Below are 18,959 nucleotides of genomic sequence, written 5' to 3'. Positions count from 1 at the left end.
GCTACATTTTAGTCGTTTAAACAAAGATCATACGTGCACAAATGCTTACTTAATGTTGAAATAAGTCGGCTGATATAAAATAAATGTACAAGGGTTTATAGATTTTTAAATACCGGATTGTCTGTTTATCCATGCTCATTTAACTTTCTGTAAAAATACATTAATGCCTAATGCATCAAAATACATGTGGACATAAACCATTATTTTAGTATCACTGATAGCATTATAGGTTAACTAATTTTAATCAATAAAAAGTGTTACATTTTTAGTAGGTTTTAAATTTACTAATTTTATTTTTTGATGTCTATATATATTTTTTTGTTTCATTTCAGATTTAGTTATTTTAGCACATTAAGTTAAACTAATCTGAGAATATTTTCTTGGCAACTGATTGAAATTAAAACGTTTTTTTTACACATTTACTCTACAAAAACAAAATGTTTCTATATTTTTTGAGTTACCATTTATTTTATTTCTAGTATTTTTTTATGGTTTTAGTTTTAGTTCTATAATAACCCTGACATAAACTACTGATTAGACTGCATTGGTAAAGTCAAATATGTAATACTGCTAATTAAACCTTAATCATAAAAAAAAAAAAAAAAAAAAAAAAAAAAAAACTTCAGCTTGTAGTTTGTCTTTTTAGCCTCTAGGGTGCAGCACTATCACATTGTATCAGAAAGCATTATAGATTATAACAGGAGTATGATGCAGTATTATTACTGTGCTATTTTCACTGTAATATCCTGATACGTACACAACGCAAATACAAGAAGAAAGATAAAGCTTAACTTACCTGCTATTCTGAATGATGTTGATGTTCAAGTAGGCTAAAAATGCAGGGAAATTACACACTGTATAGATCTTTATTTGACAGAATGCAAAGACACAAACAAACGAAACAAAGAAAATAAGCTACATTCAAAATAAACATTTTCTTAAAGTGCTGGAAGAATGTCTCTCACAACCTGACACACAAACATAATTAAAAGAACCATATCTGAGAAAAAAAAAAAAAAAAAAAAAAAAAAAAAGAACAACAATTATCCATACACTTAAAATTTATATTTTATAATAACCTTTCTGTATAGACCACAACTCTGGAATAAACTGAAAAATATTTATCATTGTTCTGGACAGTGTAATAAAATAAAAGCTCAGGTGTTTATGGGCATGACCGAGTCAGTAGTATTTGTGTGGCGTAAAGGAGGTAGCATTTCATTTAATAACGGCTGGCTGTTTGACCAACCTAAAGCATACAAATTAAACCGCAGTACCTGCCAAAACGAACCGTACTGACTAAATACAGTTCTTCAAGGGTGTCTGATAATAAACCACACATATATTCCAACAAACACAAATTTAAGGCACATCACCCCTAAATACGCTAAAATTGTTTTTTAAAATGTGCTCTAAAATGATGCCACTTGAGATTCAAACAAAAGTTCACTTTGGTTGCCGTAGAGAAGTGTTTCTGCATATTATGGGCTGTCTGCATATTATACGAGCTGAAACAACAAGAGTGGATTTCATCTACACATGTCTCTTACGTAATACAATTAACAGTGCTCTCAATGTAAATTTGAACTGGAAACAGAAGAGCACGTTTGACAATATTACATGATCTGAATGCCCCACAGCGCATCTGCTCCTACATCATACATGAAGACAGACATTAGTCTAAACACACACTCACTGGATTACCTTTACAACATTCTGCTGGTTTTTGTTTGAGTTCAGAAGACTGACATACAGTAAATAAATGATTTGTAGAATTAATAAGTGATGTTAATCCATTTATAACCCAATCAGGAGTCGAATCAGATCACGTAACAGACATGGACTGACGTTAAAAAAAAGTGATGACAATGATATGAGTTTGTGCATAACCGTGCAGAAGTTTAAACACACTAAACCTACAAATGCTTTCTAACATCTTAGCTAAAATAATCATAATTACAGTAGCTAAAGAAGAGATTTAAAAAAAAAAAAAAAAAAAAAAGTGTTAATTTGTGTAAAATATATCCGAGGCATATTCTGATGATTTTTAGTATGGCACAAGTGAAAAATGTATGTTTTGACATGCATATTTAATTTAATGTAAATGAAAATTAGGCTGTTAAAGACAGATGCACAGTATATTTAATAGGTTGTATTGAATTAAAACTTTTCATAGCTTGGCCACTTGAAAGCATTTTCATTGTTCAAAAACATATTTTCAACACACAACCAATTAAATGGACTGCATATGCCTCAGCCTAGTTTTTATTTAAATAAAATTAAATATAGCATCCAATTAAATCCGTATGAAGCGTAACCCTCAACTCCGTAGTTGCAACTACATAACCCAGCACCAATGAAAGCCTAAGAGGGAAGTTCTGACAGATGCAAAGCAAACAAACAAATCGTCATATTTAATTTATTGTAAATGAAAATGAGGCTGTTAAAGGCAGATGTGCAGTATGTTTAAAAGGTTGTACTAAATTCAAAATCTAATTTTCATAGCTTGCCCACTAGAAATGTATTTTTAATTCTCAAAAACATATTTTCAATGTTTCGAAAACATATTTTTAAAAAATTTAAACTACTATGATGCAAATAGACTGCTCACATCACAGCCTCGTTTTCACTTAAATAAAATTAAATATAGCATCTGAATAAATCTGTATGTGAACCGTGACGCTCTGCACCACAGTCGAAACGACATATCCCAGCATCTTAGTTCTTTACCCTTCTCTTATTGTTCATCTCAAAGTAGGGTTCATCACGTTTACTGGGTTTAGTCCGTGCTGTCTGTTTGTGGGTAGTGCTGGTAGGTGCTGGTTTAGTAGTGGTGCCTACAGCAGGCATCTGGACAGGAGGGTTACTGCTGACCAGAGGTTTCCTGTGGGTTGTTTTAACGTTGATGGACGCGACAGTTCGCGTAGTGCCAGCTGTGTTCTGCTCTGCAGATTTACTCTTGCAGGTCACAGGAGGTTTTGTGAGAGGAATCGTCTGTTTGGGGTCGTTCGGTGCCAAGCGAGGGGAAACGGGACGACCCTTCCTGGAATCTAAGTGCATGGTGGAGGCAGGGGATGGAGGGTGTCTCTGGGCGAGCCGCGAGCGGACGGGGGCAGGGGGCGGGCGAGCATCACGCTGTCCAGGTTTTTGCGCAGATGTTGGTGGACCCGAAGGTTTAGGCAGCTTGCAGGTGGGTTCGGGACAGACGGGACTGCGAGGCTGAGACGGAGGTCCACGTGGGCGCAGTTTGGTCTTGGAGGCAGCAGAAGGGGCTTTTTGGGAAACCCCAGACTGGGGTAGCGGGCTTCTTTTCGGGGCAGGCGATGAAAGAGGGGTGGTTTTCGGTGAAGCAGTGGGTGTATGAAAAATCTTCTTGGGTGCAGCGGCTTTACGAGGCATCGAGGGCGTGGAAGCAGGTGACTGGGCGACGCTGCGGGGTGTGGGCGTGTTGGGTTTGGACACGGATGTTGTGGAGGATGACGATGAAGGGGACGATTCTGGGAGGAGGTTAACGGCCGCAAGAGGGTCCATTGTGGGCGGTTGCGTGGTCTGCACACTGTGGGTGGGGCCTGAGCCGGACGGGCCTTTCTGATAGGCTAGAATCTTCTGCTCTAGAGTGGTGAACTGCAGCACGCGGCCGGGGTCATATTTCAGCAGGAATCCTTTTAGAGTGTCCCAACCTCCACCGACACGCACCATCACATGCTTCCCATGGAGCATCTAAAAGAGAGCGTTTTAATTAGTAAGCATCCTAATGAATTTTCCAAACAGATTTTCCACACAGAAATACCAGTGATGCACCGAAATTAGTCTTTATAACCGAAATCAAAATTAAAGTATATTTAATAATCAAATGTATTGGTGACACTTTACAATAATGTTTTATTAATGTTAATGTTTTAACATGAAAAACAATGAATGCATTTATTACAGTATTTATTAATCTTTGTTAATGTCAGTTAATTGTTAGTTTATGTTAACTGACAGTGCATTAACTAACGGTCACAAGCACAACTTTTGATTTGAAATTAACATTAACTAAGAGTAATAAATGCTGTAGAAGTATTGTTTATTCTTAGCTCATGGTAACTGAAGTAGTTAACTAATGAACCTTATTGTAAAGTGTTACCAATGTATTTAATAATCAAAACTTAAATAAAAACTAAGATAAATATAAATATGTAAATTGCACATAATTTTTAATCAAAAATTTAATCAAATATATTTTACAAAAAAAACAAACAAACAAAAACACATAAGACAGTTTATTAGTAATGCACCATGTGTATGTATGATTTAATAACCAATTAATTAATCAAATTTATTTAATAATTACCACTCAAATAAAAATTGATTTGTACTAACATATAAATTGCACATTAAGCACTTTTTAATTATATAATTATGTTAAACTCCAATTTGTTGTTAAAATATAACATTTAAACAATGTCTGTAATGACAGATTTAAACATATTAATACATTTTAATGAAGTCCACAGGTTAAGTAAAAAATATAATAAATAAATAACAGTGCATATATTTATTATAATGCTTTAGAGTTGACCAATAAGTTTATGGATATCGAACGACTTTTCTGAGGCAACTGTGACATTAGTTTATAAGCTGTCTTTCTGTGGTTTAAACACTGATTAAACAATTACACGAGACATGAAACATTTCAGTAAATTGCACTGTTTAGTTCAATATACTTTTTGATGTTCATTCATGTTAATTTCATGCTATAACTAGCAGCAATAAGGAACAGATTATTTCAGCCCCCCCATTTTTGGCTGAATATCTTCTGTGCATCACTATTAAATACACTTGTTTTACTGGCATGTAGTGTGACTGCAATGTGTCATCAGGAAGCAAATGTTCACACAGCGTCTGTGTGTGCATGTTCTACCTAATCTGGATGTGTGTGTGTGCGCAAATGTTATGACAGTTCAGCACGTGCTGGTTAAACAAACTAGATTGGCTTTAGTGGATTGCTACAGTAGTTGTGAATGAGATCTCCATGGCGACAAGCCAGTTAAAGACACAAGGAAAGTGCGCTCAGGTGAGTGCGTTTGCATGAGGTTTATCTGCTCTGCTGCTGATTTTAACAGAATGAAAACAAGATAATGTAACTGTGCTGATTTTTATAATCAGCATGAAATGAAAATTCGCCCTATCTACTTTCTAAATGCATGTTATAGATCTTATTGTGAACAATTCGTCCATGCATATGTTTCTTTTTGGCCTCACAATGTTTAATCAAAACGTAATCAATTAACTTTGAAACAACACGTCTTTCAATGACGTTTGTAGGACTTTTCTAGTGCTCTTAAATCCCGCCTTCCATCTTGAGAGCCATGCCCACTTCTCAACATCCAATAAATAGCTGATACATACAGTATGGAAGAAAAGATCTGGTGCTACTTCCATTTTATTGTGACTGTAAAGACTTTTAAAATGGTCCCTAAAAGCTGTTCCTACCCTGATGAACAGGATCTTGTCTCCGAGCCTGTAGCGTCCCTCAGACAGATACTCAATGGAAAACTTCTGTGTGCAGTTACAGGGAGGGTCGTCCTGGTCGACACGGTCCTACAAACGAGAAGAGTTTGTTCGGGTGAAATGAGAGAAAAATTCACTCATTTGCAAAATGGAAAAACAACAGCTAGTTTGCAGATAACGTATGAACGTTCAGCGTTGAACTCAGGACCTGAGGGTGTCCCACTGGCTATCTGGCTGAGAGACAGTGATTTTTTTTTTTAGCGTTTAGGGCAAAATCATTCCCCATGTGAAGCACGTATCTAAACAACAGCTGCTATTTATACACTCAACAAACAATAAACTCAACTGGAGATGTATGATAACTGGGTCAGAATGAAGACAGATGCTGTGCCTCATCATCATACTGCATATGAACTCTAAAAAGGCTAAGACAATGCTTCAACTCAAACTAAAAGCCTGATCTCAGCAAGTGTGTGAGATACTCACAGCGTGATACAGGGCTCCGTGCTGACAGCACACAGTGAATGTTTTCACTGGAGATGAGTGATCAGTCATCATAAGACTTTCCTCTAGTTCAATTTCCTTTTCCAGTTGAACCAAAACCGGAGGCTCTATCCCATACCTAAACCAACAAACAAAACACCACGTTAACACACTGTCCTAACAGTAATTCCTAATGTTTCATATGTTAGTTTTTGTTCTAACCAGCTAATCATGATATAATTAATTACTGCTGATTTACTCACATAAAATCATGTCAAATTTAAATAAGAAAAGTTAACGTAAAAAGCAAGATAATATACATTCAGATGGTTATTAATGCAAAATAAACCCCTTTACATTATACATTATCCCTTACTTACAGTAACCGTTGTGTTATTTTAGAAACTCTATAAATTCAGACTTGTTTTAGATTCTCTACAGCACAATAGCTGCTTTAAATGCTAAAGCCAATTCACTTAAACCCAGTACAATCCATTTAAATTTGCCCCCGGCCCAACTTTAAAGCCCCTAAAGCAGCTCCTGACCTATGACACCAAAGCACAACCTGACATCTGCCACCTGCGGGATCATCAGAGCCAGTTTGCTTACCTGGAGACGATCCGTCCGATCTCCAGCAGGCAGAGACACACCTGCCGCGGCTCTTTATGCAGGACTGGGAAGAGAGGGAGAGCCATGATCATAATTACTTAGCGCTCACTCATTGTCAAAGTTATTAAGGCTACAGACATAATAGGAGAACCGGGTAAATCTTTTAACTAATTGATATCACTATACATTTAATTAATCATAGTACATTAAAACACAATTTTGTTATGTTTAAATGTGCAAATGAGGTAGTATTTCATTAAAATTTTTCTATAATCCTTGTTTGTTGACATATTAGAGTTAATAGTTTATAGAAAGGAGAGGCATGGAAAAACTGGTTTTGCCTGTAGTGTCTTAACTTGAATGGGTTACATAATGAAAACTAAATCATTTAAAGTTTACTACATAATCTTATGTTCATGGCTTAATACTCCAAAAAGACCATTTATTAACCATTCAACGCGGTAGTAAATGTTGTTACTCATTTTTAATGTAAAGAGGGTCAGCTAATCATATTTTAGGAAAAATTATCACTGACATGCGATTGGGTTTGGAAACTTGCTGACCCAGGCCGGCCCATCTCTCGCACCGGCCTGATTACAGATCACAGAGTTCTGTCAGTTCCCATCCTATAATGCACAGTGACACATGGACTAATAACTGGCACTCCTCAGGACGGCGAGTCTCAGTGGCGTCAGGTTAATGACTTACACCCGAGCTCCCTCTCACTCATTAACATCATGGATTTACGGAGAGCCGGGGACATGCGGGGCCGCAGTTCAACTGACGTACGTGGCCACAGATCCTCTGAAACGATTACGGCCCGTTAAATAGCTCAGAGAAAGACACACTAGCACAGCAGGGCTAAAGAGGAAGGACAGGAGGACACAGGTCTCTGTTTAAATACATTAATTTAGCCAGCATGATTAGTCCAGTCCAGTTTTAATGGACTACAGAGAAAGACTGGCAGATGCTGAAAAGACTGGACAGATTCAGGTGGAGTCTATCCATGGAGTCTAAAAGTTCTCTTACCCAAACCCTCAGACTCAAACAGATACGTCTCGTCCACTCCTACATGACGACACCAGGACAGAAAATTCGCTGTGTTGTCCCGGGCGAAAAACGATCCAGGGGAGGCGTTTTTCTTGAATTGGATTTTCTTTGACAGGAGCTGTTAACAAAACAGAGATGGGAATTACACACAAACAGTCCTGCGGTTATGCGAGCCGCGTCACCACCCACTATTTCACACGTTTCTTACGCACATGTTTTTCCGAGTCCTGTGGGATTTTACTCTGCAGAATTCCAACCAGACGACACAGTTTGACACCGTTGTCCAGCTCCTCCATGAAGCGTTCGGCTGTCACCTGCTCGCCTGGAAAAACACAAATATCTCAGTTTCCACTGATCTGAGAACAACTTAGTAACTGACTGTTTTACTAAATAACCTTTAACTAAATTCAGCATCATTATGCCATCATAAGTCAATATATATAGAAGTTATGCAACACGCTCACTTGGCATACACGCTCACTTGTATGCCAAGCATTTTCCCATAGAAAAAAGCTTAATGTGGCTTAATCCATTAAGACAGTGATTATGGAGGACCAAATTCAGTATACACCATATTAATAAAACATACTATGTAAAGTCAAGCAGATGAGCCCAGAATATAAGCGCAATGTGCAAAGTTTCACATTAAGAGGTTTCTTTTAAATGATTTTCTATGGGAAAATGCTTAATGTGTTGTTCATTTTCAAAGGCTCATCGCTTGCTTGTGTATGCATCATCAGTAAAATGTATATTAAAAGTGATATTTAATTTCACTGTAGAACAGGGGTGCCCAAACTTACTCCTAGAGGGCCAGTGTCCTGCAAAGTTTAGCTCCAACTCCAATTAGACACACCTGAACCAGCTAATCAAGCTCTTATTAGGCATGCCAGAAATTTCCAGGCAGGTGTGTTGAAGCAAGTTGGAGCTAAACTCAGGACGTCGGCCCTCCGGAACCGGGTTTGGGCACCCCTGCTGTAGAAGTAGTACTTGTTACATGTGCAGTAAGTAATATTAACAGCTAGTGAACTGACTGACTCAACATTCATGCGGATTGCAAGACTGAGGATACACAACAGGAATGAGCTTCCTATACTTCTGTTTAAAGAGCTTATTAGCTGAATACAGAGGGTTTAAAGGTTAGAGAGAATTTGTGATCTCTGACCCAGTTGGTTTGCATTGCTGCAACATGGTGTGTTTTTTCACCAACTGTCAACCGAGGGTGTCAAAATACTATTGGTTAAACTGTCAGTGGGTGGAATCACACAGACCAAAACAAAGAAAAACAGACATTCCGACACGAAATACACATTTCAAACTCAAATACCTGGCTGAAGCATTGTTTTTTTAAGGAGAAACAAGTATGTAAACTTGTTTCCTTAATATCTGCAAACAAGCTGCATTTTTATGCTTTAGTACAGCTAGTACAGTTACTCCCTTATCTGACACACTCAGTTCAGTACATGGATCCCTTTCCTAACGAGCTGATGATTTGAATCAGGTGTGTTTAATAAGGGAGACACACAAAATGTGCAGAGCAGTGGGTTCCCAGGACCAGAACTGAAAACCACTGACATAGAGCACCTTTAAGTACAATATATGGAACGAAAAAACCTTTACAATGAGGCAAAAAGTCACTTTCCAAAACGGTCACTCTCTCTGTTCTCTTCTTTTCTAGCTTGCCTAATCTTGCCTTTATTTGGTTGTCTAATAAACCGGGTATTGTATAATATGAATATTGTTTGCCCTTTGATGAATTGCTGTGCTCCTCTTTTGTAAGTCACTTTGGATACAAGCAGCTGCAAAATGCATACACGTAAAATTGACAAGCCTGTGTAGCAATTTTACGGCTGTATTGCCCTCCAGGTCTCCGCACCGGTCACGTGACCAAAAACCATGAGTAATACATAAAATTCACAATTATGACACTGCAATTGCCAACACCCTGTCAGTGGAAAATGAACAAGGTTGACAGCACAACGCAGTCACATTTTAGTACTTTGTTCAAATTCCACAACGTATTCAGTGAATTATCTGAAAGAGGACTATAAGATTACAAGGACTTAATCTAAAAAAAAAAAAAAGCAACAAACAGAGCAATAGGTTTATGGGTGAGTGTTCTTTGGCCTGGGTGAACATGTTCAGCATGTGGACAGACAGGTAAGGGCAACACCCACCATTATTTGACAAAGACTGAGAGATTGAGTTCTTGTTTCGGGGGTCGTATATCACCGCTATATGAGAGCAAACGTTGTTTCCCACACTTCTTTGCTTGATATATGAGGCTTTGGGTTTCAGTTATTTGACTGACGAAAGGAAAAGACATTTAGACTAATAATAGCAGTGATTTTTTGCTTTCATGTGCTGAGAATGAGTCATAGATGTCTTGTTTTGCATGAGCAGGTTTACCCAGCATGCCGCTCAGCCAGATGGCCAGATCCTCCTGCATGGGCACCAGTGTGGCTTCGTGCCGCACGGCCAACCACTGGTCGTACTGGAACACATCAGCCAGACCTGGGCCGGGCCGGGGAGAGCGCAGGCCGCGAGGACTCTGTAACGGGACATCAAACTTCTCGCCGAACCAAGCCTGAGAGAGAGAAAGAGGAAAACCAGACGGCTCAACATGTGCACACAGAGAAACACACACAACCACAATGACCCCTCACACAGATTCCACGCTCCCTCTCCGGAAAGACTGTGACCCAACTGTGAAATCAGGACAGTTCTACAAACACTCAACAAACGCTAACAAGCATGACTAATCAAATAAACAAATGACAAACTTACACAAGCAAAAAAGGAATAACATTTGGATAAAACAACACTTTCATAAATTAACTTGTGGTAAAACCTCTCACAGGCTTCACACAAACATACTGAAGTTAAAAACATTGGGTTAAGCATTCAACAAACCCCTAACTGTGAGTATGAGTAAAACTAATAGTGACAGACACTTATTATTCAGTAATCTTATTGATTTGACTGCACTGAATTGAGCTGGATAAATGACAAAAATTTTAAAATGTTTTGCTAACATTTTCAGAATATTTAAAATGTTTTAAAAACATTTTGAGGGGTATGCAAGTGTTAAAGAAACATTGCATTTTATAATTAAGCAAATATTATATGAATGTTACTTTTGAACATTCTTTAAACATTATGGAACAAACAGTAGCATTTAAAAAAAAAATGTTACACGAATGTCCAACTAAAATGTTTCAGAAATAACTTTGAATGAACATTCTATTAATGTTACTGAAAGAATGTTTGTTCAAAAAAAGAATCTTGCCAGAACATTTTTAATCAGGGGAGCTGCTTTAAAGCTGAATCAAATTAGTTTCATAACAGATGGATTTTGTGTTTTTGAAGTGAATTGAATCAACACTGATTGAACTGACCTGAGCTGAACAGACACTATTGTCTTTTAGAGCTGTTTTACAGCAGAATTTGGATTTGTCTCATGTTTGAAAAAGTTTGCATTGATTCTGTTATTTTCTGTACTACTTCAAAGCTGCTTTGAAACAATCTGCATCGTATAAAGTGCTATATAAATAAATGTGACTTGACTGAGACTGAGGCAGAACGTCTGTTTCAAGCACACAGACATAGAAACATTTACCAATACTCTGCACAAACAGATCTTTAAGAGAGCCTAAATCACACACAAAAACAAAAGCACTATTTTAAAAATCACAAACAAGCAGGCCACGCCGAGAGAAATCCCATAACCCTTTCTGCACATGAACCCTGCTGTTCCCACACATGCATCAAACTCCCATGAGGAACAGAGCGAGCGAGAGCTTCAGGCTCCTACTAACACACATATGGAGCATTTCTTCTGCTCACACACAGAGCCTGACTAATTAAACAGGAAAGCGTTTCCATGTGGGGGTGTTTTATTCATATTATACAAGACATCCAAGATTACCATTCCATTGTAGATTACGGTCAGCTCTGCTCGGTTAAACGTTTATTGAAATTTACTGCTAGTGTTTGTTTGTTGCTGCTCTTTTTCTCACTCACGGTTGTTAACTCAATGCAAACAGTCTGTTGTGTTCAATCAATCACACATGCACACAGAAATGTTTCAATGGCGTTACATAATGTGGTCAGTTCACACATCACATCAGATATTACATATGGACACATGATGAATTACCAATCACTTCTGATTCAGAAAGGGTGGTGTAAAATCAGTGTCTGTGATTATCAATTTGGAATGTTCAGCAGATCATTCAGACTCAAACTTCAAATTCTAAGCCATTTAGAACACAAGTGGTGGGAATCATTGCCCTGGGGCCGTTTGGAGTCAGGTGTCCTCTTTAAGAAAAGAGCAGGTGTATCGGAGTAGGTCTTTTCAACAGACAATAGCTTAAATGTATATGTGTACATAAAGGAAGTTAGAGATGCACTGTTTTTGTTACATTATCAGTTATCAGTTGATAACTGCAGAATTCATTTATTGGTGTCACTTAGTATTAGATACAGTATATAAATGTGCATGCATTTAATGCAAATTCTTACATTTAGATTAGCTTTGTAATCACCTAACACTTAAAATGAATCTATAAATACTATGGATTTATACTGATTTATACTGATAATGATAATCCATTTCAATACAAACAAGTCCATTTTCATTACAATGTTTGTTAAGTGGTATTTATTTATTGTTTTATTTTGCCATAACAAAATAATTGTCATCTTATCCATCTTTCAAACTTTATATGGAGTATACATTAACTCACACCACAGGACAATACCATCATTGTTTGACTTTATGTCAACCACCCACCTAAACACGTGTAACTCTCCTCTAACTAGCTCAGATCTTGACCCACAACGTCACCAACTTCATTTTCCTTTAAAACCACATTCAAACTATCAGAGCTGTGGCACAGCGGCTCGCAACACACAAAAAAGCTGATCTTGCGGCAAGCAGGCTCAAATCCACTCTGTCTCTAATTGCACATAAATAAAGGCATAAAATCATAAACTTGCATACCTGCAAACCAGCCTGAACCGCCATCCTTAGTCACGAGAGAGATTCAAGTCCACATTCTGAAAGAGAGACAGACAAAACACTGTAAAAACAGACACGCATCAGCTTAGACACGCCAGTTATTTCCTGTAAACACAAACACACACAGTTCATGTCAGTTTACTCCACTTAAATTCTGTCTGTCCTGTTGTAGGATGGATAATATCTCCTGCAGCTCACTGTTAAATTTTTAATAATAGTTGAAGAAAAAAAAAAAAAAAAAACAACAAATCAAATAAAGGATGAGGAAAAACCTAATCACTGTGACCAAATACCAGAGAGAAAGACAAAAAGAGACAGGCTGCAAGGTTATGACAGTTCAGTCAACATAAGCACAGCTGAGGAAACAAAGCGAATGTCTCCTTTCCCTAAACACACACACACTTAACACTCACACAATAACAGCCACACACACACACACACACTGTCAGTAACACACTCACGTGAATCTAAAATCTCCATCATCTCATCAGCGAGACACTCACCTGAGAAACACACACACTGAAGAATCCAGTCCAGCTGCCAGCAGACAATCCACCTGAACACCTCAACGTAGTAAATCCCAAAACACACTCCTGCAGCGACCCACTGACAGAAAATACGAGCGCGAGAGAGAGAGGGAAACATAGATTGACTAATGAAGCCGCTCAGCAAACCCCCATCCAATCCCAGCCAAGCATTTACAATGGTCCTATTGTTACAACCCCCTCATTCGCTCACACACACACACACACACACACACACACAGTCCAAGGTTCGTTCGCTCGTGCTGAGTCCTTCCCAACAAACTCCTCCATGACAGCACACAAAAGAATCTGGAAATTTTTTGAAGGGCACCAAGAGAATAAACAATCGCTTTCTCTCTTCACTCAGACATAAAAACCCACAGAGAGCGAGAGAACGAGTTAATTACTGGAGGAACAGCATGAGAGCTCAAATCAAGCCTGTCTTCTGTGCACTTCAAGCCCACAAAATGTCAAGCGGCAGAGAAAAGCGCAGGACACACAAACCCAGAATTGATGTCTGTGGGTTATGAAGTGGGTGGCAGTGCGGCTCCGGGTCTCAAGGGCCACATTCCTCTGTCAGAACATAACGGTCCGTGGAAAGAGCCCGTCACTAACGGACACGCTGGCCGAAAGACACGTCCAGCTGCTCTGTTTATTTACAACAGAGCATGCTTCTAAAATCCACCACGTCTCTTAAAAAAAAAAAAAGGAGTGTTCTGACTGAAAGTAAAATGCTGTCATCATTTACTCACTCTCATGTTGTTTCAAAACATGCAATTATCTTTTTTTTTAGACAAGGAGATGTTTAGCAGATTCTCTAAAGAAGATGGTGACAAATAGCAGTCGAGCTTAAAAGAGACAAAAAAAAAAGTATGAGTAAGTAATAACTTAAAATGTTATTTTCAGAAGAATTTAAATATGGACTAGATTTATGATGCATGAGAAAACAATCCCTTTAAGACATGACTAATTAAAGTTTCATCCTAAATCATATAATGCCTTTTATGAAAAAGAAAATCACATTTAGCACATGATCACAAATAGAAGGTGACAAATAGCTGTCAAACTTCAAGCAGAACAAAAAAGTATCGTAAAAGTAAGAATGAATAATGGCTAATTAACTATTACATGCACTAGCAGTACATGAGTCTGAATTAGTTTTATAATTCACTTTCATGTACCTTGACTTTGATGGAAAAGTGCATTCAAATTCTATTCATTCTTTCCTTTTATGTTCCACAGAATTTCAAAGAAAACCATTTGAAGCTACATAGTTTGCATAAAATGACAGAATTCAAAATTCTGGGTGAAATATTCTTTTAAAACACAACTATTTAAAAGTTTCTGTTCAAATCAGGTATTTCCTTTTCTGACAGTGACACATAGTTGCAACCTTCAAATTGAAAACATATATGTATATATATAAACAATGAATAATGACTTGGTTAAACTGAAATATGGCTTTAGGATATTTACTAGTACTACTAGTAATAAAATTCTATTAATTTGTTTCTTTGACGTTCCATGGAACAAAGAAATCCATTTGAAACAACATGATGATGCATAAATGACAGAATTCTATTTGTTCCTTTTAACTAATTAAACTTTCAGCCCAAATCACATATAGATAAAAACATGTGCAACTTCTCAGCAGGCATATTGCTTGCATAAACGCCGCCTCAATAAAAGACACGCCCACAAAAACAGGACAAAATAAAGAGAGTGACTTTTGCTGCAGAAATGAGGTTGGGCAGAACGTCAGACAAAACACAAAGCGTTCTAACGCTGTAATCCTAGTATAATGAACGTCTGCATGAGTTACAGTCGATTTGTCGCTTTAATTAAATGCAACGACACAAAGGGAGTGAGGGCTGGGGTGTCCACATGGCTCCTCGGGTCACCACATAATCACGTAAGAGGATCACGCTTCCAGACGCATCCCCGTTGGCCTGCTGCTCCTCCTCCCTCTAGACGTGGACCGACACGTGGCACATGCATGTATGTATGTGTGTTTGTTTGCATGTATGTGCACCAGTGGCTTGCACATGGGTCCCAAAAATAGCCGGCCATCAATCAAAGCCCTTCCCCTTCCTGCTCTTTTGTGCTGCGGCTTGTGATCTTAATTGGCCTGTCAGTTGCTTTCATTAGTAGGCAGAGCCATCAACACACACACAAACAGAATTAATGGTCCCGGAGAGGATGGGTGTCCGATAAACCATGGGTCAAAAGCCCATCCCCCGTGAAGTGGAGTAAAGCCCCTCTTATACACCTGCCACCAGTTCTAGAGCAATGATCTAAAACAACATGCATAGCTCACACAAAGTTTGTTTGTTTCTTCACTGAATTTTTGTTTGTTTAGAACAGATTTGGAGAAATGTTTGCATCACCTGCGCACCAGTGGATGAGTGTTGTCAGAATAAGAGTCCAACCAGCTGATAAAAACATCACAATAATCCACACCACTCCAGTCTATCAATTAATATTTTGTGAAGCCAAAAGCTATGTGTTTGTAAAAAACAAATTCATCAAGATGTTTTAACTTTAAACCGTTGCTTAAAATATGAGCGCATAATCTATAATAATGCTTCCTTCAGTAAAAAAGTGGTCTCATCTGAATCAGGAGAAAAATATGCACAGATCAAGCACAGTCTAAAAGGCAAAAACTAAACATATTCTAAACAAATATGTGAGTGGATTTTGAGACAGGAGATCGACTTTTTCACTGGAGGAAGCATTATTATGGATAGAGGACTTGTAGCAAGAAGCAGCGAGTTATTTTTTAAAAACAGATTTTGGCTTCACAAGACATTAATTGATGGACTGGAGTGGTGTGGATTAATTCAATTCAATTCAAGTTTACTTGTATAGCGCTTTTCACGATACAAATTGGATTACTTATGGATTATTGTGATGTTTTTATCAGCTGTTTGGACACTTATTCTGATGGCACCCATTCACTGCAGAGGATCCACTGCTGTTTAAGTAATGCTACATTTCTCCAAATCTGTTCCAATGAAAAAATCTTAGATGGCCTTAGGGTGAGTGCACTTTATTTCTGGGTAAACTGTTTCTTTAACCTACATTGGCTGTGTCATGAAATCTATTGAGCTTTCTACCTAGACAGCATTAGGTGCATTCAAAAGTTGCAATACACACATGATGCCCAAAAACGTTCAAACATGCTTATAACCACCCAAAAATGCTCTCTACTCAGGAAAATTAAAAGTTTTTGGGACACAGCAAGCTTTAGAGAATCACTTCACACAGATTTGAAGTATTATCCCTACTAAAAAGACAAGAGGAAAAACTACTTTCTCATGCTTCTACAATTACAAAACAAAGCTGCAATTCACCAAAACAATGCGATCAACGCAGCTCAACATAATGACCTCACTGCAATTATTCAGAAATAAAAGACACAGAATTGCATGCAATCTAAAAAAAATCTAAAACATAAAATGAGAACTGTTCACACTTTAAAATAAAGACAAATGGGGTTTTTCGCAGCAGTGCCACAGAAGAACCATTTTTGGTTCCCAATAAAACCTTTCAGTGAACAGTTCTTTAAAGAACCTTTTTAAGAACATCTTAAAAATCTAAAGAACCTTTTGTTCCATTATGAAGATTCCGAAAACTCCATGGAATCTTCATGGAGTCATCAATTCCAAAAACTAACCTTTATATTTCACAGTGGAGTACACTAATGCTGACAAAACCAGCAGTTAAATCCAATGGAGACACTCCATGGCATAATGTAAACAGAAGCTGTTGTCATGGTGATGCAATGACTTGTTATAAGACACTAACAATTAAGCATTCAACAGCAAGCACAGAGGGTCTGCTGCACCTCCTTCCCACTAATCATCTGCTCTGGGTCATTAATAAACAAACAGTAATCCAAGATTCATAACAATGACCAGCATGTGTACCAGAGATCATGGGAAATTAATCCCAGCATTCATTTATTTCAGGATTTCCCCCCTTCATCCTCCTCTCAAGCTCAAGAACCCCCTGATGCCACATATCAGGCAGATGGTCAGTCAAGTTACAGGATATTTTGGGGGGTATTTTTGGGGCAGCTGACAAGCACAACAACAACAATCACAGAATTGAAATTCACATCTGTTTTCTAAATGCATGTTATAGAGCTTATTGTGAACAAATCATCCATGCATGTTTTAAAATTTTATATCAGAATTTCATAACTGGACGGACATTCTGGTGAAAACGAGTGTGTCATCAGAATATGGAAGAAAAGATGCTACTTATGTTTCATTGCAACTTTTATATATATATATAAAAAAAAAAAAAAAAAAAACTCAAAACTGCTGCGGACAAACAAAACAATCAATGTATTTCCGTATGCAGTCATATGCGTCAAATCCTAGAACATAAACTCTTCTACGAAACAGTTTCCTTGATTATTATGGGTTTTCAATGGCCAATGCCAATACCTATATCTTGACAGAAGTTTAATCATGGCAACAAAACTGTGGAAACAGACAGCTTTGTTACCCAATATTTATGCAAAATTCATTGATATGGTTGTAAAATGTCCAAATATTGGATGATTTATCGGCCTTTCTCTACTTTCTTATTGTAAGCGGCTTGGGATCAAAGAGTCTACTCAATAAGTAATTGCAAGTCATTCACAACATGCCACATAAGAATAGCTCAGCTTCCTGAAATGGTTTACTGGCACATTTAATCTGTTAACAGCACTTCAGCATGACCAAGAAAGTCTTTGGCGATAAACAGAATTCCCTGCCAGAGCTCAAGGACATGCTGAAAACTTTATGGCTGCAGTTTCCTTCAGGAAACACCTGCAGTTTCCCCCTTCTCTGCTGCTTGATGTATATTTATCACAAATCTCTGAGAAATTAAGCTATAACATTCAGTCCAGAGCTCAGATGAGCATCATAATACGCAGTTTTAATGATAGATGGCTGAATATAAAACATGTTTGGGCAATATCTCAATGTCCCTGTTGGAACATGTATCTGTCAATCACCACTGACACATTAAGAAACAGACAGCTCAATATTTCAAGACTATATTAACTCAAACCATTTGAATATGATTCACTAATTCAAATTTTTGCGTTGTAATTTTAAAAGCTTGGTGATTCATCACGCATTTTCCATGGAAATGTCATGCAACTTCCTTGCAATTCTCATCTTTCAGTATAGCTGCTAAAAATAAACAACAGAGACAGGCTTTATCACTTAGGACAGGTTGGTTGGTATTTTGTTTCCTTTTCTAAGTAAATTCTATTTTAAAACAAGCACACAATCATCAAATAAACAAAGTCCTCTCCCTCTCTCTCTCTGTCTCTCTCTCCCTCGCTCACTCACTCACTCCCGTCCGGTTTCGAGGAGTTTGGAATTGAAAAAACAACATGAATAAACTCACCAGTGTTAAATGTGTGTGTCTAGTTATGTGTCAGTAACTAGTTGTCTCTCTTCGCTCGGCTGAGTTTCATCCACGTTTCGCTCCACGGCTGCTGGGGCGTGCGTGCGTGCGTGCGTGCGTGGGTGTGTGGACGCACATCAGCTGAAGCTGGAGCTGCTCTTTGCTGCTTTTCCTCCACGCGTCTTGGAATGTTCAGTTGAGAGGGATTCGCGGTTCAAAACAACCAATCAGAGCGGAGATCAAAAGACTCAATGGAAAGGGGCGGGGACATGAAAGTAGATGGGCGGTCCCTGTTTTAATACACTACATTAGACTACATTACGTGAGTCAAGAAAAAAAAAAGTAACTTTAGAGAAGAAATTAAC

General features: G+C 37.9%; 1 protein-coding gene across 3 annotated transcripts; it reads right to left on the bottom strand.

Annotated features, from left to right (window-relative positions):
* Positions 1-852: 852 nt before the first annotated feature.
* Positions 853-18,763, bottom strand: gas2l3 (growth arrest-specific 2 like 3). 3 transcript variants are annotated; one of them, XM_051106930.1, is made up of 10 exons: positions 18,595-18,762; positions 13,162-13,264; positions 12,641-12,696; positions 10,045-10,222; positions 7,851-7,960; positions 7,618-7,756; positions 6,589-6,652; positions 5,983-6,118; positions 5,479-5,586; positions 853-3,720 (listed from the first exon to the last, which is right to left on the bottom strand). In XM_051106930.1, the coding sequence occupies exons 3-10, from the start codon at positions 12,662-12,664 to the stop codon at positions 2,719-2,721; spliced, it is 1,761 nt and encodes a 586-aa protein (XP_050962887.1). In that variant the 5' UTR covers positions 12,665-12,696; positions 13,162-13,264; positions 18,595-18,762; the 3' UTR covers positions 853-2,718. The 3 variants fall into 3 exon arrangements, with proteins under 3 accessions (XP_050962887.1, XP_050962888.1, XP_050962889.1); XM_051106931.1 differs by lacking the exon at positions 13,162-13,264 and having other exon boundaries at positions 18,595-18,763; XM_051106932.1 differs by lacking the exons at positions 12,641-12,696; positions 13,162-13,264; positions 18,595-18,762 and adding an exon at positions 9,813-9,941 and having other exon boundaries at positions 10,045-10,193.
* Positions 18,764-18,959: the final 196 nt, after the last annotated feature.

This window comes from Labeo rohita, chromosome 4, assembly GCF_022985175.1.
Source record: "Labeo rohita strain BAU-BD-2019 chromosome 4, IGBB_LRoh.1.0, whole genome shotgun sequence".
Classification (NCBI taxonomy): domain Eukaryota; kingdom Metazoa; phylum Chordata; class Actinopteri; order Cypriniformes; family Cyprinidae; genus Labeo; species Labeo rohita.
Note: the sequence above shows the minus strand (reverse complement) of the source record. Positions and strands in the feature narration are given on the sequence as shown.

Coding starts and splice junctions, on each gene's coding strand:
- gas2l3 (XM_051106931.1), bottom strand. CDS start 12,664: ATGGCGGTTCAGGCTGGTTTGCAG. Junction 6,653..7,617: donor GTTTGAGTCTGAGGGTTTGG/GTAAGAGAACTT, acceptor CTCTCTTCCCAG/TCCTGCATAAAGAGCCGCGG. Junction 6,119..6,588: donor ATCGGACGGATCGTCTCCAG/GTAAGCAAACTG, acceptor TTGTTGGTTTAG/GTATGGGATAGAGCCTCCGG.